The 26785-nt window shown below is 41.4% G+C and overlaps 1 protein-coding gene across 1 annotated transcript; it reads left to right on the forward strand.

The window, feature by feature from the left end:
* LOC135179010 (sodium-dependent neutral amino acid transporter B(0)AT1-like) lies at positions 1–25999 on the forward strand. Its single transcript, XM_064150412.1, has 12 exons — positions 1–235; positions 10388–10528; positions 11383–11520; positions 13112–13293; positions 14047–14157; positions 15455–15567; positions 16019–16147; positions 20637–20793; positions 21495–21699; positions 22280–22439; positions 24914–25076; positions 25731–25999. Exons 1-12 carry the CDS (start codon positions 34–36, stop codon positions 25938–25940), a joined length of 1911 nt encoding a protein of 636 aa, XP_064006482.1. The 5' UTR covers positions 1–33; the 3' UTR covers positions 25941–25999.
* Positions 26000–26785: the final 786 nt, after the last annotated feature.

Here is a 26785-nt window from a genome sequence, read left to right on the forward strand (position 1 = left end):
TGGGACAGGGTTTTCAGTCGGGAAATTTAAAACATGGTAAAGCTACAGTTGCCCAATCCTGGCCTGGAGGACAGGATACCTTCCCATGCAGAACTTGAGGTCCTTGAGAAAGAAGAAGCAGACTCCAGACCAAAATGGGATAACAAGGCTCAGTATATGCTGACTTGCATTGGGTTTTGTGTGGGCTTAGGAAATGTGTGGCGTTTCCCCTATCTCTGTCAGAGCCATGGAGGAGGTATGTCTTTAATGTATCTTTAATAACTTAAACAATTTTGCTTATAACTTTGGCTTGATTTAACCTCTCTTTTGGGAAAAAACTTAATTAAATGTATTTAGAACTGGTCAGATCCTGTGAAAACAGCAATGTTCAGCTCTAAAATACTGTCTAATGGAGAAAATTATTTCACAGGTTGTCAACACCCACTGAAGTCATGTTAATGGTGGAAGAAAAGGAAGGGACTGATTTTATTTCATCAAATCAGTTTTTCACTGTCATATCCATAATATATATTTTCAGTCTAAAACTGTTAGTTTGCACACATGCATATGTATAATGGTATTTTAAAATATTAATAAACTACCTGGGAGTATAACCTTGATCATGATCCCAGATGATCTTTTCAGAATAGTATTTTCATTGGGTTTGGACTCATGAGTATTAGCTGTAGCAGTAGTGTATGTAATTAATGATAGGAGTAACAGAATGAAAGTAGTTAATGATAAAAACATTTTTTAGCAGCTAGTGTTATTAACTAATTTTAAATTCAAATATATGCTATGTAATTTACTGTTACTCCTTCAGTTTCAGGTTAGGACTGGATGATCATGTAAAAATGTTTGTTTCACTGTCTTGCTGTTTGATTTTAAAAATTATTTTGAGCTGAACCGTTGCTTAAATATTGTATGACAACAGAAATTTCTGATTTTCTGACTGAATTTTCTGCCCACTGTCTACTTGTTTCACACTGAAGCATGTGTAAAAAGTGTTTATTGCTTTATGATGTTTAATCTTGAAAGAATTTTTTTGTCTTAAAGAACAGTATTTAAAATTAATTTTCATTAAATATATGCAATGACATGTTTGAAAGTTGCTCTTCTGAGTTAGAGTAGGGATCAAGGAGGGCTGTGTGGAGAGTTGCCAGTGCAAACAACAGATGATCCAGTTGCCAGAAGAAATGCTTTTAACATTAAGATTTTTCTAACGTGGGCTGGTGTGCAGAGTTTGCAGTGCAAACTGAAGATCATTTGTGGCGCAGCCAATACACAACAAAAACATCATAACCTACTTTCCACATGTGACAATTTTAATTTGATAAAGTGGATGGATATCCCCAATATTCATGCCACTCTTTAGCTTTTCAGGTTCTTCCGCTTAGTCTCAGAAAATGGCCATGCCCTGTTTTCCAGGGCTGATTTTCTGACTGTCAGTGAGGATTTATGAATCGTGTGTGTCTGTCAGTACTGTGTTTTCATTTATCCTTTGCAGTAATTATTTTTCTTTCTTATAATCTTGTGGCTTGTCCTTGCTCAGGATCACTAGCAACAGTTATCCACAAATTCTTGCATTCCTGGAACTGTCTCACTCAGATTTGAGGTGGAAGTTGAAAGGCAGCACACAGCAAAGAAATGATATAGCTGGCTCTGGGCTTAGGATAACAGCTTTCTCTATCTATTCTGCATGATACCAAATACTGTGACTCATACCAATACATAAGCATGAGCAGCGATACTTTCCTGTGGATTCCTAGAAAGGATTCCTTAACTTCATCACACGTGAGGGTGGAGAGCTGTTGTGCAATCTTTGCTTCTTCTCTGCTGTACAGTGCACCTCAGCCTCTTCTGGTAGGTCTAAATACGACTCCTGCCACCACTGCCATCCTTTCATATGTCATCCATTCATAACAAGGCCTTTGACACTGTCTCCCATGACATCGTAGTAAGCAAGCTCAGGAACTGTGGGATGGATGAGGAGCTGTTTACAAGCTGGTTACAAGATAGAGTTCAAAGAGTGGTAATCAGTGATGCCAGGTCCAGCTGGAGAGGTGTAACAAGTGGAGTACCCCAGGGATCAGTGCTGGGTCCGGTGCTGTTCAATATCTTCATCAATAACGTTGATGAGGGCACAGACAGAGTCTGCTCAGCAAGTTTGCTGATGACACCAAACTGAGAGGCTTGGCTGACACAGCTGAAGGCTGTGCAGCCATCCAGTGCGACCTGGACAGACAGAGCCGGGTACAGAGGAACCGAATGAGGTTCAACAAGAACAAGTGCAGAGTCCTACACCTGAGGAGGAATGATAAACTGCACTAGTACAGGTTGGGAGGTGATCTGCTGGAGAGCAGCCCTGTGGAGAGAGACCTGGGAGTGCTGGTGGAGAGCATCCATGGGACAGCAATGTGCCCTTGTGGCCAAGGAGGCCAATGGGATCCTGGGGGATATGGGGGATATTAGGAAGAGTGTGTCCAGCAGATCAAGGGACATTCTCCTCCCCTTCTACTCTGCCCTGGCGAGACCTCATCTTGAGTACTGCACTCAGTTTTGGGCTCTCCAGTTGAAGAGGGATAGGGATCTACTGGAGAGGGTCCAGGGGAGGGCTATGAGGATGATTAGGGGACTGGAGGGCATGCCTGATGAGGAGAGGCTGAGGGACCTGGGGCTGTTTAGCCTGGAGAAAAGAAGACTGAAAGGGAATTTAATAAGTGTCTATAAATATCTGAGGGCTGGGTGTCAGGAGTGGGGAGACAGGCTCTGCTGACTTGCTCCCTGGGATAGGGCAAGGAGCAACGGATGGAAGCTGCAGCACAGGAGGTTCCACCTTAACACAAGGGGGAACTTCTTTACTCTAAGGGTCACAGAGCATTGGCACAGGCTGCCCAGAGAGGTTGTGGAGTCTCTGGAGACTTTCAAGGCCTGTCTGGATGTCTGTGTGACTTGAGCTAGATTGTGTGGTCCTGCTCTGGCAGGGAAGATGGATTCAATGATCTCTTTGGGTCCCTTCCAACCCCTAAAATCCTGTGATCCTGTGATTACAGCACCTGTTCTCTAATTTTTCCCTTCAATCAGGGAAAAAAAACCCACAAAACAACCCCAAATACCTCTGTAACAGAGTAGGAGAGAACTGCAGTGTTGCACTCCTTCTTTCAAGTTAACTAAGGCAAAACATACAGCACACTCATGAGTGCTCTGAAGCTGCATTTTTCCACAGCCTTTCCAGAGTCTTTACTCTGGATGGTGTCTGGATTTGTACTTCCTGCCTTCAAGATACTTCTTCACTGAATCCTGGATGCAGAGCAGCAGAAATGCCTGCTGATGCTGTCTTACACTGGAAATGGGGATCATGCTGCTCCTCCCTGGCATGATTACCTTAAGGAGTCCTAAAGCTCATCTTGTATATGATGGTGAATTATGGCTGTGCATTAGAAGGCAGCAAAAATGGAGCTATTTACCATACAGTAAATATCTACAGAGGATGCAAAGAAGTCCTATGTGATCACATAATTAAAGATTGTCTCATAAAGTGTGTGTAGAATAAAGGTTTCATGCTTTACCTCACAGAATCAATTTCTAGTTCCTGAGGGTTGCTTTTGCTGGCTTCTTTGGTTTTGAAATATGAGTTGTATGGATGAAAGTTTGGAGTCACTTAGCATGGGTGAGACATAAGGGTGTATACAGTACTTCAGCAGTGACATTCCCAAATGAGGCTGGATCACAGTATCACAGTATCATCAGGGTTGGAAGAGACCTCACAGATCATCAAGTCCAACCCTTTACCACAGAGCTCAAGGCTAGACCATGGCACCAAGTGCCACGTCCAACCTTGCCTTGAAGTGCCCCAGGGATGGCGAATGTCCACCTACTTTGTGAATCAATGTTTACACATCCTTCACAAAACATAAATGAACTACAGTGAGGTATAAAATTTCCCCTTGGAAATATCTGGACTTCAAAGAAGATAGATTTTTTTTTCTCTGCAAATTGACTGCAGTAGCAGTAATTAGGAGTGCTGGGTTTATAAATAACTCTTATTTTCAAATGTTTAAACTTTAATCTGGAATTATTCGAGAGCTGCTTCATCCTAAACACAACAGTGTAACAGTGTTTTAACAGTGTAATAAACAAAAGCAGTGGTTGCACAATTTTATCTGTTTTCAAAGATTATGAGTTTGGGTTTTTTTTTTAAATGGAATATTTACCTCAGTAAAATTTAGTACATCACTTTTTATCCTTTTTGTGTCTTAAAAGTTGTAAAATACATCATTACCACAGGAGAACTAGATTTCAATGTATGTATACAATGTAAAAAGCTATGGTGTTTGCCTTTCACCAGCTTAATGAGATTGAAATTTCTTTTCGTTTGATAGCTGTCTCTGACATTGTATATAGCTTTTGTTTAACCTTTATTGAGCAACATGTCATTTAATCAGCTGTTGAAAGTTTTTCTTTCATCACTGATGAGTATAATAAAAAAAGAGAATGTGTATTTAATGTTTAAACCATTGATTGTATAAAAAAAAAAAGTCTTTAAGTCTACAGCTCACATATGTATGCAGTAAACCTTGCTACTGGGTATGCCACAGTGACAGTAATGACTTCAGCAGTTCCCAGCTGATAATGGTATCCTCACTACAGCTGAGATATGAGTACTTGATAGTAGAGAAAAACATCTCCATCTGAACTTTACCTATCTTGCCTTTATGAGCTATTATGTGAAAGCAGCAGCAGCACATTTTTTTCAATTTTACATTAGAAACTCTTAGATTAAAGAGAGGTTGATAGCTACAAAGGTGTTCAAGCCAAATGTTATGTTTTCTGAAACACAGTGCTGAAAAGGGATGCTAATCGAATATCTCAGCTGTACTGGAAGATTACTCATTGTTTATATGCATCTCCACAGTGGTTATTTTCAGCTTATTGGCTTATTGGTTAGGTTCATGTGTCAGCTTAAAAAGCATTGAATTATTTTTGCTTTTCATCTTCCATGTAGCAGCTTTGCAGAGTCATTACAACTTTCTCTTTTCTTTTTTTTTCCCCCATTATAACTTTTCCAGAAAGGTTGGGGAGAAATTGAGAGCAGGGGTAGATTTCTGAGATGGTTGCTAGAACTGAACCCTGGAAAGAAAAGAACCCAAGAAACAGAAAAAAGCTGCATGCATAATTGAGAACTGCTGTTTCATTTCTCTTGAAAATATAGTGATATGTCTATAACTAAATGGAGATAGGTTTACTCATTTTTCCAGTTCTGACATGACACACCTTAACTTTCTAAATTCATTTTATATCGTGTGATACATGGCTACTTGTTCAAGCTAGAGATGTTTTAGCTCTGTCTGTTTGCACCGAAGTATAGACTCTACACTGCAACATATGCACATACTATTTACTTTGTGCCTGTGGTAACAGAAGGGGTAGAGAGACACCCACCTTCTCCTTGTGTGTCCATCCCAGAACCTGAAAGTTATTTTCAAGTGATTCCAAGGTACTGTGGAAGCTGGGGAGCTGTGAGAAGCCAGTTGGGCAGCACACCTTTTTCATGTGATAGATGGCTCCACAAAGGGCATCCTCTCTCTTTCTTGTGGCAGCACAAGGAAGGTCATGGAAGGTCTTTAGCTGACTGCTCTGTCAAAGATGAGTCATGCTTAAAGACTTCTTTTATGATATCTTAACAAAGGCACCTCTGTAATCATCTAGAGACCTTGGGAAATCCCCTGGAGTTGACAGAGCACTTGTGACATGTTCCCTGCAGAAGCTAGTTCAATGCTGAGAATCTTGCAGCAGATCTCCCCAGGGAGAGTTATCATGTGGGGACTGTGTTGTTGCTGAATCTCAGCTTCCTAGAGGGTGAGGCATGATTTCTACCCAGACTGCTACAGCTGGGTGGATGGAGGTGCACTTTGCAATAAGGTTTGCAAGACTGTCTCAAGCATTGGGAAAATGAAGTCCAAACCAGAAAATCAGTCAACTTGCCTTCTACTGGAAGTGAAAAATTGAGAATGCCTTTAAATGCATTCTGAAGTATTTCCTCTAATGACTCATAGGAATCAGCCTGACCTTCTCCCCTTTCTGATAACAGAGATTGTAACTACTAAAAATAAATGTTTTCTTTGACAAGTATGATAAGAAACAAGTGGTCATAGACTGAAAGGATTATAAAGGCTGTTTACTTCCTTATGCAGCAAGATCTTTGACTGGGGGGAGAATTTCTAATCAAGTTCTCAACTAATCTTACCATGACCTGGTTCAAACGAACAAACAAAAAACCACCACCACAACAAAAAACCCTGACATATTAGGAGTAAAGATGATTAAGTTTCAAAAGGTGATATAAAATCATTACAAGGTGACTTTTAAAGGGTGACAAGAACTTCCTCTGAGTGCACGTGTGAGATACTTGGATCATGTAGCTGTATAGATCCACCTTCTGGACTTAATTCCTACTGTTGCTGAAGAAGGGCTTTACCAAACGTGAGATTACAGCACAAGAGACCTATGCAGCACCCAAACCGGGAGGTAACAAGAAAAGGTAAAGATAGAGCAGCCATAAAAACTCCGTAGAGTCAGGCTTCAAACTCTTAGGAGGTGTCTTGAGCTTAAAACAGAAAGACTGCTCTGCAGCTAAGATTTGCTGGTATAAACATAATCATCTTGTCCTTGTCTGATCTTGTCCTCATGAGAGTTCCTGAACAGAGTGTTACAGGAGGGAAGCTGTGTGTCAGCCTGACGTGAGGTTGGAGTGCAGGACACGTTTCTGTTTGCAGCTCCATTCATTGACAAGTAACTTCACCTTTGTGAAAGGCCTGAGGCTCTGTGTGTGGAGGTTGCTCCACTGAACATCCCAGGTAGGACAGAAGCCATCAGGATGTAAGGGGACAGATCTCAACAGTGAGAGAGCACTCATGATGTACACTGCAAAAATCCTGTTTGCTACAAAAGCAAGAGTAAAGCAGTTGAGAGGTGTGTTATTGACTGGAATAAGGTGTGGTGTCAGTAGAGAGCGAACTCTTTGGAGCCTAATCTAATCACATGAAGAGGTGCTTTATATGCATACCAGTGCACGTTTCAGCAGTGCTATGCAAGTCCATATGGAAAAATGGAAACACCTTTAGAAATGCCAGAAACTCTCTGAAAGGACAGAGGGAGTCAGTTCCTTGAGGTGACTGAGTCTGATGGAGTTTCAGTGAATCCCAGAACCTCTGCCAGCGTCAGGAAAGACTTTTGCATCATTGACTGTGGGACACAAGTACCCGAAGGTTAAATGGCCATTTCTGGTGTAGTTGCCTTTCAGCGTCCACAAGGCACAGGCAGAGGACTGTCCCACCACATCTGACATTAGCGGCTCCAGCTGCTATTGATTTTGAAGAAGTCCCTGGAATAATCACAGTATCACAGTATCATCAGACTGGAAGAGACCTCATAGATCATCAAGTCCAACCCTTTACCACAGAGCTCAAGGCTAGACCATGGCACCAAGTGCCACGTCCAACCTTGCCTTGAACAGCCCCAGGGACGGCGACTCCACCACCTCCCCGGGCAGCCCATTCCAGTGTCCAATGACTCTCTCAGTGAAGAACTTTCTCCTCACCTCAAGCCTAAATCTCCCCTGGCGCAGCCTGAGGCTGTGTCCTCTCGTTCTGGCGCTGGCCACCTGAGAGAAGAGAGCAACCTCCTCCTGGCCACAACCACCCCTCAGGTAGTTGTAGAGAAGATAGAGGGAAATAATCCTGGTTTGTGAGTGCTTCTAGTCCCTTTAAAATAAAAATCTGGCCTATATGCTTCAAGTGTTTGTGACATGAAAATACATATTCTAAAAGACATGAGTCAGAAAGCAATTGCTTTAGTACTGATACAATTCATAATGATATCACTGCTAAGGCCATGGTGCTACATTTAAGTAGAGGAATTCTGTTTCTGTCAATCTACAGCAGACCATCATTCTTCACTCCTTTCTGGCATTACAAATAGCCACTTTCCTCCAAGATGAGACCACCTTGAGGCTCCTAGATCTAACAGGTAGCTGCACCTCACTAGTGCCAGGCTTTTGTTCTTGAAAGGGCTACATTGTCTCTGGAAAAGGGAATATAGCTGAGATGTCAGAAGTGGGAAAGAGCACAAATGAAATACTGCTGTCCTTGATGATGATGTCCATGTTATCCATTCCCTGAGGTAATAGACTAACACTGATAGAAAGGGAGGAAGACTCAGCAGATTTGGAAGTTTAGCAAGCTTCTCTACACATAACAATTCATATAATACACACATATATAACAATTCAAGTGCTTCAATTTCCCAGTTAAAAAATATATATCCAGTGTTAGTTACTATTCTATCTCTGCTTTGCAACCTCTTTGGTTTGCCAGTCTCTGGTTTTAGAGTAGCATACATGGTGAGCTGCACTGATTTTGAAAAGTGTTATATTTTTAATAATTTAAATTTAGTAATTCAGTGAATTTTATGTTGATAAATTACAGGCTTTACTGAAGTCTGAGAATATAAGGTCTGTAGAGCTACCTTGGCAACTGGCTTTAACAAAAAGTGCATCTGCTGGTGCATCACTGTCTTGGGTTCAAATGCAGGTTCCCAGAGATTCTAATAAATTTAATAGACCCAATGACAATTTATAGAATTTATAGAGTGCCCTCCCCTCTTCCCCCTCCTTTCCCAAAGATAGAGAGAGAGAGAGGTAAGCACACCCAAATAAATCAATCTCACTCTATTTGGAAGTTAAAAAGGAAAAGTTTAACAATAACTTAGAAAAAGGTATTGGAGGTAGGGGAGTTTACAAAGGATAAGGAAGGGAAAACAGCAAAATACAAAAAGGGATGGATACAACCCAAGCAATGTGATGGTGTCTCTGCCTCGTGGCTGCCACGTGGTGTGCTGGTATGCACTGTGAGTGTGTGTGGAGAGGGAGTGAAGAAAAGAGGGCCAGAAGACAGGAAGCTCCTCTCTCTTTTATAGCACAGGAAGTGGGGGGAGTGGGCTAACCATCACCTGGAGTGTGACCCACCCCTGGGGAGGGACCAAGACCCCTAGGGTCAGGTTCAGGGTTACGCCCCCCTGGAGTGTTAACCCTATACAATCACTGAATAGTCATTTAACACGATGGTGTGTGTGCATTTTCAAAGTGGTCAGCATTTTGGATAGCATCTTCTGTATTCTGAAGTGCTGCTTTTCATTATTTCTTGGATTCCACAGGAGCGTAAAGCAAAAGGCAGAGTTGTCTGATTTCATTATCACAGGGGACACTTGATACAACAATTTACATTTCAACAGACTTTGTTGAAGTACACAGAAAATGAAGACTTTGCAGTAGTGATTGTTTCTACAACTCTGGTGTTGGCTGCATCATTGAAAAGATACCCCATGGAGCAGAAATGCAGCAGTTCAGCTCTTCCTAAAGGCATTCAAGTGTCTAGGATTCAAAACTATGGTTTCCATTCTTCCAATTTCCTCTTTCACTGTTATCTAATTTTCAAGGCACGCATGAGGAAAAAGTCAGCAAATACTCAAGCCTGAACTGTTCACAAACCACCTTTCTTTTTTCTTTTTTTCTTTTTTCTTTTTTCTTTTTTCTTTTTTTTCTTTTTTCTTTTTTCTTTTTTCTTTTTCCTTTTTTCTTTTTTCTTTTTCCTTTTTTCTTTTTTCTTTTTTTTTTCTTTAATGTGCATCAACACTTTACAGCCCATGATTACAAAGCTAAAGACTTTTTGTGCTGACAGATAACCATCGTTCTAATGTGTAGCAATTTTCAAGCATCTGACTTTGCATTTTGGTATTCTACTGGAGTGTTTTATGTTTTCTTCATATTAGAGCCACACTTTATTCAGGAAAGAAAAACAAAGCATCCTGCACTACTAACCGTGTTTATCATAATTGAAAAGGTTTGGACCCTGAACTTCAGATGTCTTCTACTCAGCTGTTGAACATAGTTCCTGGGAGATTATTGGTTATTCTATTTAATAGGCTCTTGCCTAATCTTTCAAGAGATCTTGCTTAGTTCATTCAATTGTTTCATATGAGCGGTGTGATTCACAATTATAAAACCACAATCTTTTGCAGACAATAGGAAATTCACTCCAAGAAACTAACTACCTTTCCTCCATTTGCAATCCAAAGGTGGCTGTCAAAGCTTAACCTTGGGAGTGTATAATTTGTGTTTCTGTTTATCACTTGCAAAGGACAATAGTGCCTACTTGAAACTACATACATGATCAAGTCCCCTGCTTGAGCAGTCAGGCAAAAGCATTATTCAGAAACTGGAGAAGGGCTTCCACAAACATGCTTAAAACTCACTTGTTATTTCAAAAGCCCTCAAAACTGAAGCTTGTGCTTTATTGTAGTACTTCACTGATGAAAACTTTTTTTTTTCCTTTTTCCTTATCCTTTTCAGGAGCCTTCATGATCCCTTTCTTGATTTTGCTAGTCTTGGAGGGTATCCCCCTGCTTCATCTTGAGTTTGCCATTGGTCAAAGGCTGAGGAAAGGCAGTGTGGGTGTCTGGAGCTCTATCCACCCTACCTTGAAAGGGGTTGGTAAGTCCAAGGATGCACAAGTCTCTGAACTGATAATCTTAAGACCAGATCTTCAAGATCTTGCTCTGATATGCCATAGGGATTCCAGGATCTATTCATTTTCTTTTCTCACTAACTCTCCTTTGTTAGGCTGCACTAATCATGAGAAGGCACTATGACAATTTTGTGTCCATGTCCCCAGGGACTACATGTCCAGTTAAAACCTTTCTCTAATTTGAAACACAGAGCTTCATAGATATTTTCTGTATTGTTGATATTGGCTATTTTGACCACTAAGATGAACATTTCAGTGCGCCAGAAATTTATCCTGTAACTGTTCTGTGGCTAAACCAGCTGAACTTTCCCATAAGCTGGTCTACCAGATTTCAGCTCCATGTATCATTTTCTTACATCTGAGAGAGGTACCATGCTAAAAGCCATGGAACCAGGGCTTTTCTTCAGAAAATATTTCACATCTGTATTAGACTTCTGAGTATGCAAACACCATTTGCCAGTGTAGTAGAAATAGCATGATGCACACAGCTTTGAAAGCTTCATAGCTGCATCATTGCACAGGCAATACAGGAGGAGCCATCTGAACATTAGGAAACACTTGGGAGGCTGGGTGATAGGTTGAACTGGATGATCTTGGAGGTCTCTTCCAACCTGGTTGATTCTATGATGACTAAGTACCAGGCACAGGTTACCCACAGGGGTTGTGGAGTGTCCATACTTAGAGACATTCAAAATCTGACTAGATATGGTCCAGGGCAACTGGCTGTTGATAAAGGTTAAGGCTCATATCATACATTTTCAAATATCCTATAGATAAAGACTACCAAAATTTGTGTTGTGCTCTGATTTTTTTTCCCTAGGCATAGCAGCAATGTGTGTATCCTTCCTGGTGGGTTTATATTACAATACTATTATTGCCTGGGTAATGTGGTATTTCTTCAACTCCTTCCAAGAGCCCCTGCCTTGGAGTAGCTGTCCTCTCAATGACAACAGAACAGGTATGTTTCATGAAAAGCTGTGTTTTGTTGTGAAGCACATTTTTCCTTTTCTAGCAATCAGCCCAACTGGGCTGTAAAACAGCAGCAAGACATCCCAGTCCTACTGGGAATGTTGTCTTATTTTAATGCCTGTATTCTGTAAAGATTCACATTATAGGTGATGAGTGCTTAATCTTTGAGACAACTTTTGACTTTTTATGTCAAACTTCAGGGATGCCTTTGACAGATGTGTTCACGTACAGAATATTCACAAAGCACAAACACATTCACAAAGTCTAGCAGAAACATCAATAATTTCCAGATTGAGACAATCTGTTCCATCTGTCCCATCACCAACAGATCTCCATTAGCATATTGGGAGAAAAGTAAAAAGAAAAGAAAAAACCCATGCAAAATCCATGTGAAACACCTGTATTTTTTAATATGACAACAGTCTTAAAGACTGCTTGGTAGAGCAGCTTTGTTTTCTGTAGTTAGCCTTGCAAGGAACTGTATGCAGCAGGGGTTTTGGGGTGGGTCAGTTCTTCAGAGAGCTTTGCTCCTCTCCTCCCAGAACGATTATAAAAAGCGTCATATAAGGCCAAGCCAGAGCAGAAGGCAAAGGTCAGCACATTGCAGAGAGCTGAGAATCCAACTTGAGCTCACCAGACCTTGAACGATGCCCCATAAAAGAGAAAAACAAAGTGTTGCTGATCTGTAGGAGGTGTGGGAGGGGAGGAGCTGCCTGATGCAGAAAGCTGTGGACAGGTGGTCACAGTCTATCAGGCAAGAAGGTTCAGGATGTGGAAAGCCCAAAGTTGTTTGTTTGTTTGGTGTTTGTTTGTTTGTTAAGAAGAGATAGGAAGAGTACAATCATTGAAAACCTATCTCTTCTATGGAAAAAAATATATATCCCATGCAATCATGAAATCCTCTCCATGCTTTCTATGGCACAAAAGGCTTCAAACCTCACATATTTGTAGGGGGGAAAAAAAGATAAAAGAATCTTTTCCTGTTTGAAAGATTTCATCTACATGATTAATCAGTAGAAACAACAAATGGAATCGACAGAAACAATAATAAAATCTGTATTTAAATCCCTGTTAACTTCATCAATGTTTATAAATATGTAAAGGGTGAGTGCCAGGAGGCTGGAGCCAGGCTCTGTTCGGTGATGCCAGATGACAGGACAAGGGGCAATGGATGGAAGCTGAGGCATAGGAAATTTCATTTAAACATGAGGAGGATTTTTTTTCCCTGTGGGGATGACAGAACACTGGAACAGGCTGCCCAGGGGGCTGTGAAGTCTCCCTCTCTGGAGATACTCAAAACCCTCCTGGATGCATTTCTGTGTGATCTGGTGTAGGTGATCCTGCCCTGGCAGGAGGGTTAGACTGGATAAGCTTTGGAGGTCCCTTCCAGCCCCTGACATTCTGTGACATTCTGTGATTATCTTTTAAATCTCTCATCAGCCTCCAAGAATCTGATTTTTTCCAACAAACATCGCTGATGTTAGGCAGCATGATTTAGAATACTGGTGTTTATTATTAAACTTCGTTGTTTTTCAAATAAAGAAAAGACACACAGAATAAAAACTACTTTGTGGTTGCAGGTTATGTAGAAGAGTGTGCCAAGAGCTCTCCTGTAGATTATTTCTTCTACAGAGAAACATTAAACACCTCCACTTCCATTGGCGATTCAGGCTCCATACAGTGGTGGCTTTTGTTATGTTTAACATGTGCATGGGGCGTGCTGTATGTGTGCACCATCAGAGGCATTGAAACCACAGGAAAGGTACTCTGTTTTGGTTTTCCTATGAGATAATATTCATTATGCTGTTGTGCTTATTTATTTAGACTTAATCATTGTGGTAGTTTGAGGGTTAGGGTTAGGCTTTTTTTAGCCCAAACTGGAACAATCATACTGTAGAGACTGCCTGTTTCTTGAGTGAGAGTGTGTCTAAACCTTCGTGTGTCGTCCCTGCTGCTGCTTTTTGAAGAAGGAAGCTGAACGAAATGAAAGTTGATTTGATTTTATTTATGTGGAGTTTTTTGGTGAACAATTCATATTCCATGTCCTTAGAGGTCCTAGTTAAACATTCTTTAGGGATTGTCACCTTAACATTAATGTTACCATTCACTTCAAAACATACATGCAAAGATGTCTTTGGGTTTGTGCTAATCCTTAACATTATCTCTAAAAGAGTGCCAAATATTCTGCTGCCCTATAGAGCCAAACCTCGCACTGGCAGCATCAACCTGATCACAGGGTGTGGATTATTTTTCATGCTACTGTTGAGTGACCTTTGTTGAATTGAAGCAATGACACTTTGTCTTAAATAAAGCATTATAACTGTAAAAATGTTCATTATCAAAACGCAATGCACATATTCTTCTCCTGTAGTATATCAATTGTGATTTGCTTGAAACTTGCAGTTATTGTTAATCACAGTACCTTGTTTATTATCCTCTTTTCTTCCCTGCAGTGCTATTTTTATCCAAGTCTTATACTTTATTTAAGTGTTTTGTATACATGCTTCTTGTGCAGGCTGTATATATAACATCAACCCTCCCATACCTTGTGCTTACAATTTTTCTAATCCGGGGATTGACACTGAAAGGATCAACAAATGGAATTGTGTATCTCTTCACCCCTAATGTAAGTCACTGTGTGGTCCCCCTCCACCAATTGAAACTGAGTCTTCTGCACTGATACTTTTCTAACTATCTCTCAGACACCTCTAAAATTTTTATTCTAGGAGATGAAACTTTTGACTGGATGTAAAATACACGCACACACACACACCACACCTTGAGTACTGTGTCCAGTTCTGGGCCCCTCAATTCAAGAAAGATGTTGAGGTGCTGGAACATGTCCAGAGAAGGGCAACAACGCTGGTGAGGGGCCTGGAGCACAAATCCTATGAGGAGAGGCTGAGGGAGCTGGGCCTGTTTAGCCTGGAGAAGAGGAGGCTCAGGGGTGATCTTATTACTGTCTACAACTACCTGAAAGGGCATTGTAGCCAAGTGGGGGGTGGCCTCTTCTCCCAGGTAACCAGCAATAGAACAAGGGGACACAGTCTCAAGTTGTGCCAGGGTAGGTATAGGCTGGATATTAGGAAGAAGTTCTTCACAGAGAGAGTGATTTTCCATTAGAATGGGCTGCCCAGAGAGGTGGTGGAGGCACCGTCCCTGGGGGTCTTCAAGAAAAGCCTGGATGAGGCACTTAGTGCCATGGTCTAGTTGATTGGATAGGGCTGGGTGCTAGGTTGGACTGGATGATCTTGGAGGTCTCTTCCAACCTGGTTGATTCTATGATTCTATGATTCTATGATTCTATGTTCTCTGTCTTTCTCCATGTCCCATCAAAATAATCTGTTATAAAAAATAGAAGGATCATAGCAGAGCAATGCAATGAGGTTGCCGTTAAGGGTCCTTGTTTTCTTTCCCTGTATGCTAGTTAAGGATGAGTTTACCTTCAAAGCACAAATTGTCCAGTTGGCCTAGAAACCATCTAATCCGTATGGCTATATGGGCAAAATACCTAAGAAGATGGCATATATATATATATATATACATGCATATATACACACACACACACACACATATATATACACAGAGAGACACATATATATATGAAAAGGGGGTTTGTTTTCCATGAGAAGACCTCTAACTAATCATTATTAATGGTCAATAATAAACACCTTTTCTGGACTCAGACATGGCTGCTGTCAGCTATGGAAAGTAATTTGTTTATCAATTCTCAAAATAGTTGTAGAAACCCTACACCTAGGTTTTCTTTTTAAAAAAAAAAGAATTAAAACTATTCACTTATTTGTTAATGTTCTTCAAAAATGGTGAGCTCTGAATGGTTAATTTTCATGGTTTAACTTTACTTTAAATCTTTCTTGTTCAGTATGTTGCATATGCTTAAAGCTGTATGTCTGGTGCCTCAGGTGACCGAGCTGGCTAACCCAGTGACGTGGCTGGATGCCGGTGCTCAGGTGTTTTACTCTTTCTCCTTGGCGTTTGGAGGCCTCATTTCATTTTCCAGTTACAACTCTGTTCAGTAAGTAGTAAGTGCCTTTGGCTACTGCAGCTCACTGTGTCAAAGTTCTGTAGAAACTTTTGGCCACTTTTTCCTCCTCATTATCTGAATTCAAACTCAAATCTACTCTGCAGCAGCTAAGAAGGAGCTTATGTCTACACACACACATGGAAAACAGGAGATATTCTTTTTTCCCCTTCATTTTTCATTTTCCATGAGTCAGACATGGAAAAAACTTAGGCAATTGTTTCTTGTGAACAGGATTATTCACGGGAGGGGGGAAGCATAGCTGTTAAACTGCTTAAGGCACCACGTTTTAATTCACTAAGTCTGTGGTTAACAGCCATATTTGTATATTCTTAGAGAGTACAGTGATGTGTCTATGCATTTTTTGTTAGTCTTGGTAGCCAGTTTTAATGCTTATTTTGGGAAAGTGTCTGAAATTCATTCTACTTTTCTCTTTGACTTGCAGCAATAACTGTGAGAGAGATGCCTTGATTATATCAGTGATCAACGGTTTCACATCTGTCTATGCAGCAACTGTCATATACTCCATCATTGGATTCAGAGCCACAGAAAGATATGATGATTGTTTTGACAAGTAAGTTATTAAAAAACAAAACCCAGGTATTTGCTTGGCTGAGGCAACTCTGTTGGTCTGATTATAATGGATTTATTATTTCTGAATTGTATCAGCCCTGTTGTGATGGTTTGGGTGTTCCCTGCCCCCCACACTTTAGAAATCACCCAGACTAGACTCATCCAGCTCTGGGAATATAAATGAAGCTATTTATTTACAGCTAGCACAATATACAAGCAGCTATTGACAGTATATACAGTTATATACAGAAATATACAAGGTAAAAGGTAATACAGAAACACAACTCCCCTCCCAGAAACCTGAGTCCCCAGGAGGGGCTCTCAACCACCTCTGCACCTCCCCCCTGCCCCTCTCAACCTTACCCCACTCCTAAAGAAGAATAGAGGTTCAGCCAAGAGGTTAAGAAACAAAGGTGAGTGGAAGGTGAGGTTAGGGAGATGCAGCTCAGTCAGAAGCCCAAGGCAGAGTGTGACAAAATGGCGAGAGTGTTATCTAATGTTTTCATTTCTTCTTCAGCAAGACTCTGAGGGGAGTAGACATCACCATTGTTTTCCTTTCACAGCCTATGATCTAGTTCTTCTCACCAAAACATTCTACCCTGCCTCAAACTAGCACATTGTTGTGGAGGAGTTTGTCTGGGTTTTGGGGGAATGAAATATGAGGCCAAATTTTTAAAGGGTTTTAAAAATTATTTAATGTTATATACACCAGGAATCCCCCCTCCCAAACTTATTTACAACTACCCCACACAAGTTCTTTGTATGCAGTTTCGAGATTATCACAGTATCACAGTATCACAGTATCACAGTATCACAGTATTATCAGGGTTGGAAGAGACCTCACAGATCATCAAGTCCAACCCTTTACCACAGAGCTCAAGGCTAGACCATGGCACCAAGTGCCACGTCCAATCTTGCCTTGAACAGCCCCAGGGATGGCGACTCCACCACCTCCCCAGGCAGCCCATTCCAGTGTCCAATGACTCTCTCAGTGAAGAACTTTCTCCTCACCTCCAGCCTAAATTTCCCCTGGCACAGCCTGAGGCTGTGTCCTCTCATTCTGGCGCTGGCCACCTGAGAGGACACAGAATGTCTATGTACAACAAATTGGGAATTTAGCAAAGGTTTGAAAGGATTTAGGAAGAGAGTCTGTGGCATGAAAGTGCCACTGGTAGGCTATTGAGAAATTATTCTGGCTTAGATCGAGTTTTCAGTTACTCACTGGCCGGAGTCAGTTTTGAAGGTTCCAAATATCGTGGATTGGAACAATTCAGGGGTTATTGGGGCGCGCTGTCTGAGCTTCCACGGGTACAGTCAAGCTGGGTGTTGGGGTCCGGAGGCTGGCGAGACGTGGATCGGGGCACTGACAAGTCGACTCTATAGCTTCTGTGCATCAGTGCAATTTTACTAGGGTAATGCAGTGTCTTATATAGTGCTCAGAGGAGGTGTACCCAGCCAGGCTGAGGCTGGCACAAGTGGACAATACAGATGTGTAAGGCACAGATAGGTTATTGCTTATCAAAACAACCTGTGGTTCCACCCCAGGGGGCTGGCAGAGTCAGCCCCCAGCAGGTGTGCGTGGGTTGCTCACAGTGCCTTCCAGCTCAAGGACCTTTTCCCATCACAAGGTCTCATGTTTACAGCTCATGCCCCGCTGCAGGAGAAATTCTCCCACAGCTGGGAGCAGCAGCTGGAGCGGCGGCTGGCCAGGAGTGCCTTAGTCAGTTCCCTAGGCTGGTGCCATGGGCTGTAGTCATGCAGCGGCAGTGGTCCCCAAAAGCGGCTAGAAGCGGCTAGTAGCAGATGGGTGGTTGGGCAGAGCAAGGTTTTGACCCCGCGATTGATAGTCCTTGGGCCACAATTCTGTCCAATGAGGGCTTGGCAACAGGCCAAAACATACCAAATAAGGTGAGGTTCGAGGGTCTGGTACCCCCAGATATGGAGAGGCCTAGGGTGGGTTCCCCACCCCTAGGTGTGTGGGCTTAACAGTCGCTTTGAGCCTGTGCAACCCTCCACCACACACACCCAGAGGGAATTATAAATATTTGAGCCACATTATTTCTTGAGAGATGCTGTGCAAACAACCACATTTTCGACTGTTCCCTGATGTTTCTAAGAAGCAATAAGAGACAAAAAGGATGTTCCATATTTTAGTGTGTTTTGATTTTTTTAAATAATTCTTTCAAATACAACTGTACTCAAGGGAACAATTCATATTTAAAAATAAATTAAATCTATAAAGGTAGATTCAGGTAGTGGTAAATTATTTCATGAAAACTTTAAAACTGACACTAAAATTTTAGAGGTAAATGTGAAAAAAATGTAACAAAATATATTAAATGTTCTGAGGGAATCATAGAATCATAAAATCAACCAGGTTGGAAGAGACCTCCAAGATCATCCAGTCCAACCTAGCACCCAGCCCTATCCAATCAACTAGACCATGGCACTAAGTGTCTCATCCAGGCTTTTCTTGAAGACCCCCAGGGACGGTGCCTCCACCACCTCCCTGGGCAGCCCATTCCAATGGCAAATCACTCTCTCTGTGAAGAACTTCTTCCTAACATCCAGCCTATACCTACCCTGGCACAACTTGAGACTGTGTCCCCTTGTTCTATTGCTGGTTGCCTGGGAGAAGAGGCCACCCCTCACCTGGCTACAATGTCCCTTCAGGTAGTTGTAGACAGTAATAAGATCACCCCTGAGCCTCCTCTTCTCCAGGCTAAACAGGCCCAGCTCCCTCAACCTCTCCTCATAGGATTTGTGCTCCAGGCCCCTCACCAGCTTTTTTGCCCTTCTCTGGACATGTTCCAGCACCTCAACATCCTTCTTGAATTCACTTGGCAGGATAACACAAGCTTCAATAAAACTGGTTCTGTGAGAATTTATATTTTACATTACATACTTCAAAGATAGGCAAACAAAGAGTGTTAGGCTGCTGCTGCTCTTTCTACTCTGCTGGATGTCAAATCCCCAAGGCCTCCTGGCCTAGTGGTCAAACTCTAAGTCCTGCCTTGGAGATAACTCTCAATGAGCCACTGAAAGCACTGCTCATTTTAAGAAAGCTCCCTGTGACCAAGCAGTTGACAGTCCTTCAGGATCCTGACCATAGCTGGATCACAGTGTGGGTGCTTTAAGTGACTAGTGACGCTGTGATGCTAGTCACAGAGCTAGTGACACAGAGCTGGTAGCTAATCACTCCGTGAGCTACTGTGGAAGATTGTCCACATTCGTTCATTAAGTTCTTCCCATTTCAAGTCAGTAGATGAAGCTCTACCCATCACTGAAAATTTGTCTAGAGACTCTGGGGAAAAAAAGCAACTCCAAATGCAGAATTCACACTGAGCAGGTCTACTGACATATGGCATGAATGTAACACACTTCAATCTTTGTGTCAGCTCTGTATTTAGGTTGCCTTCTGGAGAGCTTAAGTGTCCCATCAAATTTTACCAGAGCAATTCAGACTCCATTCTAACTGGAGCTGCCAGGCTTTGTGGCTTCCAGTCAAGTTTCTCCACACCAGCTGTACAAGTGAATGATACATAACTGCAGACACATTCCCAGAAGCTGCCAAGTCTGGGAACTGGTGAGCAAACTGCAGTGACAAGATGAGCACCTAACCTTTGCACAGGTGTGCCCATCTATTTAACTGTTATCTGTGCCATGAAAGACAGCATCAGACTCACTGTGAAAGAAGAAAGAATTATGCAGATACAATATTGACAGAATTCCCAATTTCAAAAGCTAATGTTAAGCAACAGAAACATTGCTTCCTTTGTGCCTCTGTGGAAGAAAATCATCACGGAATCATAGAATGTCAGGGGCTGGAAGGCACCTCGAAAGATCATCTCATCCAGCTCCCCCTGCCAGAGCAGGATCACCTAGAGCAGCTCACACAAAAACACATCCAGATGGTTCTTGAATATCTCCAGAGAGGGAGACTCCACAACCTCCCTGGGCAGCTGGTTCCAGTGTTCTGTCACCCTCACAGGGAAAAAAAATCTTCCTCAGGTTCACATGGAATCTCCTATGCCCCAGCATCCACCCATTGCCCCTTGTCCTGTCACTGGGCATCACTGAGAAGAGGCTGGTTCCATCCTCTTGGCACGCACCCCTTACATGTTTATAAACATGAATGAGGTCACCCCTTAGTCTCCTCCTCTCCAAGCTAAAAATCCCCAGCTCCCTCAGGCTCTTCTCATAAGGAAGATGTTCAACTTCTTTAATCATCTTCGTGGCTCTGCGCTGGACTCTCTAAAGCAGCTCCCTGTCCTTCTTGAGATGGGGGGCCCAGAACTGGACACAATACTCCAGATGAGGCCTCACCAGGGCAGAGTAGAGGGAAATGAGAAATGTGTTTTTAGTAACTTGCTTCATGATGAAAAGGAGTCCTGAGGATGATTTAATAATTTTATGTAATATTAAAAATAAATTGAAAATTAAAATAATTTAGCATTAAAATAATTACAATCATTTGTATTTTTTTCCAGAAATATTCTTACTCTGATTAATGCATTTGACTTGCCAGAAGGTAATGTAACGCAAGATAACTTTGAACAAATGCAGCAGCTATGTAACATAACTGATCCAAATACTTTTGCAAGCCTGAAGTTTGAAACCTGTGATCTGGAAAGTTTCCTGAATGATGTGAGTATTTGACCTTGACTCATACTGATACCATAAATATGATATGGATGGACAGCAATTGTTCAATTTCCTAACATTCCTTCCTCTGAGGTTGTTGGCATTTTATGTATTTCCACTGATTGTGATTGGCTTGGAATGCTCTTGGGCTGAAGAATTACTTTCATTTACCACATTTTTCTTTCGAATGTATAAAATGTTTGATTCCTATTGGCAGTCTGTCAGACTAGTAACCAAAAATCACAAATGTTCCAGGCTGACTTTGTGTGGCTGGCAAAACAGCAGCTGGAACCAGCTATTTTCAGCTGTAATAGCACAAGATGGCTAGAGAAAAGATTCCCAGTGCAAGGAGACTTCCTTGCTGTAGCAAGTCCTCTCCTTGTCAGTGTAAATGTGTCACAATGCAGAAAGACTGGAGCTTGACACCAGTGTGGAAAAGCTAGGTGAAGAAGTAAATGGGAGCACCTAGGGTTTTGTTAAAAAGGTGGTAGATTACAGCCGAAGATAGGAGTCCATAAAATTCCATGAAATACAATTTGTATTGTAATTGCAGTAAATATATCATTGTATTAGGAGAGCTTTGTGAAAACAAAAAGTGTAAGTGTATGGTTTAGCATACACCAGGCTGAGTGCATACCAATGTAAATTTAAGTGCTGTGCAGTGCTAATGAGCCTCAATGTGGAGCTTTTGACATCTTCCACAGGGAGTTGAAGGAACTGGCCTGGCCTTTATCGTCTTTACTGAAGCTATCACCAAAATGCCTGTCTCACCTTTGTGGTCCATTCTGTTCTTCATCATGCTCTTCTGCTTGGGTTTGTCATCTATGTTTGGAAATATGGAAGGGGTGCTTGTACCTTTACAAGATCTTAAGATTATACCTCCCAAGGTGCCTAAGGAAGTGGTTACTGGTAAGTGCTTCTTAGAGATGAATTACCTCCCTCCCCGTAGGGAATGAATTGTATAGTGAAAAATCAACCCAGCGCCCATCTACTTTCTTATCTGGCATGATCTGAAGACACCAAGTTTTCTCATGTCCCCCCATGCGGCAGCTCCCATGGGGTTCCTTCTGCTCCTGTGGACAGCTGCTCACCTTGTGGCTTGTCCCTCGATCTGCTCATGATGATTAACACCTCCTCCATTGTGAAACTGAAGGACCTGAGCACTTCACTCAAGTGCAACTCTTAGAGCAACACTGTCCCACTGCCTAGGAGAAAGAGGACTCTCCTGAGCCTTCTCCTTCTGTTTGTGGCATCTCACATTGCAACGGAGTTAAAAGTCACTTACAAAGCTTTCTAGCTGCTGGGAAAATATCTTAACAGTTGGGGGGGGGAGGTTGTTGTTGTTGTTGCTGCTTGTTTGGTTGGTTTGTGGGTTTTGTTTGCTTTTGATTTGGGTTTGGGGGGAGTGTGGAGAGGGGGGTCATGGGTTTTTTTTGTTGGAGGTTTTTTTCTTTGCCTAAATATGCTGTTGTTTTTGTTGTTTTCACAGGTCTCATTTGTTTGGGGTCTTACTTGATAGCTTTTATTTTCGTGCTGAACTCTGGCAATTACTGGCTGGCTCTGTTTGACAATTTTGCTGGCTCTATTCCCTTGCTGATAACTGCATTTTGTGAGACGTTTTCAGTGGTTTACATCTATGGAATAGACAGGTATGAAATAAAAGTTAAACATTACTGGAAATTGGTACAGAAATTGGTTAGTTGTGTAACTGCAGTCTTACAACGTAGAATCATAAAATCAGTTAGGGTTTCAAGGGACCACAAGGATCATCTAGTTCCAATCACCCTACCATGGGCAAGGACACATCACATTAGATCAGGCTGTCTAGAGCCTCATACAGCCTGGCCCTAAACACTTGCAGGGATGAGGCTTCCACCACCTCCCTGGGCAACCCATACCAGGGTTTCACCACCCTCATCTCAATGTGCAGAATCTCTGCCACAGAAATCATTGAAATTATGCAACTGTTATTTGTGATTTAGGTTTCTAATATAGTTCTCAACAAAAAGAAAAGGATGTTTTGTTAAGACAGGCCTTGAACAAGCTGGTCTAGTGGAAGATGTCCCTGCCCATGGCAGGAGGATTGGTACAAGATGATCTTCAAGGTCCTTTCCAGTCTAACCCTTTCTATGCATCTATGAATGAGCGCAGTGGGGATTTGCACATGAAAACTTTCCACTTTATTAATGCATTATAGTAGATAATGCTCTGCAACACCAACTAAAATAAACAAATCCCTAAAATATTGCATGAAAATACTAAGCAGGTGCCCTACAGCATAATAATATGACTGCAAATAATTTCATTTTAAAGTAGGCAGCACAACATGTGTGTTTAAAATAGCCTCATTAATGCCACTATAGCTCAATAACATTGTAAATATTGTGTCATTTACAACAAGTGTTCTTCAGGTTAACAGCACTAAAAATTCAATCAGCAGAAACAAAGTACAAGCACACTGGTACTGAGCTGAAAGTTTAAAACAGAGGTATAACCCAGGAGGGTTCCAAATCAGAGATTTCCAATCAGGCTGCAGATACTGCAAATACAGCAGGCTGTTGGGAAACATTCTTAGCTGGTAGATACTGGACTTTATCAGTTGTAGCAGTGAGCAATTATTACCCTATCAGCTTTTTACAGATGCAATATATCAAATGTTGTCATATTTCTGTACATAATTAATGCATAATTAACTTCAGGAACCTGTAGGTTTTGCCTGAACCTGTGCCAGACCCTCCAGCTGTGCTGCTCCCATCAATGGAGTGAATGGCCTTGTGGCCCATTTTCCCATACTGAAAGTTTTCTATTACCTGAGAAGGCATGAATGTCTTAAGTAAATCAGATGAGAAGAGGGATCACCTTAGAGAAAGAAGGTTTATTTTCATTTGTTGAGAGCAGACAATTCTGTGTTGATCATCGCTTCTTCCCTTTAATATCTCAGAACACTTTACAAAGTCAAAATTGAAACGATTCCCAGGACACAAACATGGGCTGACACCATAGAGGGCTGGGGGCAGATTCAGAAAAGAGCTTCACATCGAACTTTCATGTCTCTGGCCAGTACACATTGCTGTAATCCTGTTTGAGTACAGTACTATGAGGGCTGTCCTCAGGTGGTATTAACTGCCCCAGACAAATTTCTCTGACCTTTTCCTTAAAAAATGGAATTGGTAAAATTATGACTCTCCTGTTTTATGGAAACGTGAGTGTTACTCCATCACAACACTCACATGAACTACACCTGGACATGCTCTGCAGGTGGGATGTGTAGCTCCATATAATGTTAAGAACGATACCAAGATTTTAGAGGTTAGGGATGAGAAGATAAAATAAATTTATGCAGCTGAATTCTCTGTGTTGTTCCTAGCTGTAGCACCAACTGAATAGTCCCCTCAGGCACAAGAAAGCCAGACAAGAGGATTAACAATATGAGCCTCATAACTTCCAAAATTACTATTTTGTTAAGAACTGTGTGCACTGGTTCTGCTTCATCTGTAGAGGTCATAAGCTCTTTCAGGGCTGACTGCAGATAGTATCACTCTTAACACAAGGAATGTTTTCTTCTTGTGGAGGTGTTTTTGCCCCATTGTTCACTGTATTCTCGATGAGTAACCCAAATAACACGTTTAGATGTTCTTAATAAGTATAAAATTAAATATTGTTTCAGTACTCAACGTTAGAAAACTAGTAGTAATCCAAATTAAGCAAAAATTATGCATGGAATCTGTTTTGTTTTTTTTTAATACTATCATTTACTTTTTTTTCCCCCAGTATTGTATGATTATGTAGCTCTGAGATGCTTACCAAAGAATTCATGAAATGATACTGCAATATCTTGTGGGAAAATTCAGTCTGCATTAACTTTTGTATCAAAACAATTTTGCAAATGCTTCTCAGACTTCTTGAAGAAAGTAAACTTAACAAAAATAATATCCCTGACTTGAAATACACCTTCCTTAATCTGAACTGCTTAACTTCCAATGTTGTTATCAATCCTACTTCAGTGAAGTCCTGTCAAGCTCATCTGGGCATAGTCTGGGGTTGGCCTTCTCTGTTTATAAACAGAGAACCTTTTGAACCTGACCAGTTTCTGCTGTCCTGAACTTTCTGGTTTTGTTTCTAGGTTTAACAAGGATATTGAGTTCATGATTGGACACAAGCCCAATATTTTCTGGCAGATTACCTGGAGATTTATCAGTCCTCTCATTATGTTAGTTATCTTCTTCTTTTATTTTGTGGTGAAAGTCAATGAAGAACTTCTTTACAGTGTTTGGGACCCTAGCTATGTAAGTATATAAACCCAAAATATTTACTTAGAATTATGCTATGGACTCTTCTTTAATGCAAGAGTCATAGCCATTTATATCCATTTCCCATTTGAAACAGTTTTAATCTCTTCATCTCTTCCTTGCCTCTGTGGATCTGCTTTATAATCACTGAATTCATCCCACTTCCCATCCTTAAAGCAGAAACAGGCATGCAGCACATTTACTTTGTAAAGATTAGGGGTTTTTTGCATACTGCAGAGACAGAGAAACAGGGAATGGAGCTGCTTCATTCTCTCTTGACAACTTCACTTCCTTCTTAATAAGGTTTCAGCCCTCCTACACCCTTTGAATTCAGTCTTCCCACCCAAAAGCTGTTCAGCTACAGCCCTGGTGGCCTGAGCTCCCTCATCCTCCATTATGTCTGGGAAACATGCCAAGGGCAGTCCCACAACTCCCTTCCTGGGTATTTCTTCTTTCACTCCATCTTCTTCTCATTACTTTTAAGGAACAAGAAGTCCAAAACAGCTGGGACTTGAAACTCTCAAGCTAAATAGTGTTGTGGAGTTGGAAAATTATTGTGCCATTGTGGCTTGCTACGGTTCATCATTGAATGTCTGCATACTCCTAGGTATTTGCTCCTCATGACTTTCTACAACATGATTGCTCTTTCAGGAGGATTTCCCCAGAACAGAGAAGATTCAATATCCTGGCTGGGTGTATGTTATCATTGTAATCCTCGCTGGAGTGCCTAGTTTGGCCATCCCTGTCTATGCCATATACAAAGCCATCAGAAATTGCTGTCAGAAGAGAAATGATTCTACAAGCCTTATCGTCTCCACATCTGAGACTTCTGTTAATGGAAACTTAAAGTATTCACCATAAAACCATTCTAAAATTGTGGAAGAATGCTTTGTCAGTGAGAAAAGAAACAAATATTTTTTTTAAAAGAATCCAAAGGTAATTTTATTTCCATAAAAGGATAACTATGTGTTGTTTCCAGGTAAACATTTGTTTACTTAACAATGCGATGGACTGTGGAGAATTAATAGCTTGGTTCCTGGAAGCAAAACAGTTACATCTGCAAGTGATTGGGACACCAGGCCAAATCACATATCCTTTTTGTGGTTTTGAAGCCATCTTTTTTGAAACTGGTCTGTGTCCCTCTTTGGGCATGTACTGCACTTGGCATGCCGTAAGTGACTCTTCCATGTGTAGTCATACTGGATGGGTAGCCAATATGAAGGGTAATGATACTGACTTCTCTTGCACATTAAATTGTTTTTACTTTACATGCCACCTTCTTGCACAAAGCCACCAATATTGTTTGTCTCATGCAGAACTTAAAAATATTTAATAAAAAACATTTCTAAGTATGAGAATGACAGCTTGATTCATTTCTAAGTCTGGATATTTCATTAATTGTCTGTTACTTTCAAGTTCCCAGCAGACAGCAGTGCTTTTGCTGTTGGCAGAAGAGGTAATCTAGCAGTGGGGCAGCAGCAGTTGACGAAATGGCAAAGTCTGCCTTCTCTTTGAAGCAGGGGCAAGTGGTGCATCATTTGCCTGGGAGGCTCATGCTGGTAGGAGATTCACAGCAACCAAGTGGTGCAAACCTTCTTGCCCTAATCAGTCACAGTCAAGGTAGGCAGCTCTAGTTTATGTACACACAGGCACATGCACATGCACACCTACCTTGCAATTGTCTCAAGCTTCTAACTTCCATGTGA

Source organism: Pogoniulus pusillus, chromosome 10 (assembly GCF_015220805.1).
Source record: "Pogoniulus pusillus isolate bPogPus1 chromosome 10, bPogPus1.pri, whole genome shotgun sequence".
Classification (NCBI taxonomy): Eukaryota; Metazoa; Chordata; class Aves; order Piciformes; family Lybiidae; genus Pogoniulus; species Pogoniulus pusillus.

Excerpts from the sequence above, each read along its gene's own strand:
- LOC135179010 (XM_064150412.1), top strand. The coding sequence starts at position 34 with ATGGTAAAGCTACAGTTGCCCAATCCTGGCCTGGAGGACAGGATACCT. Across the intron at positions 15,568-16,018 it reads TCCAGTTACAACTCTGTTCA|CAATAACTGTGAGAGAGATG; the intron begins GTAAGTAGTAAG and ends TTTGACTTGCAG. Across the intron at positions 20,794-21,494 it reads TGGAAAGTTTCCTGAATGAT|GGAGTTGAAGGAACTGGCCT; the intron begins GTGAGTATTTGA and ends CATCTTCCACAG.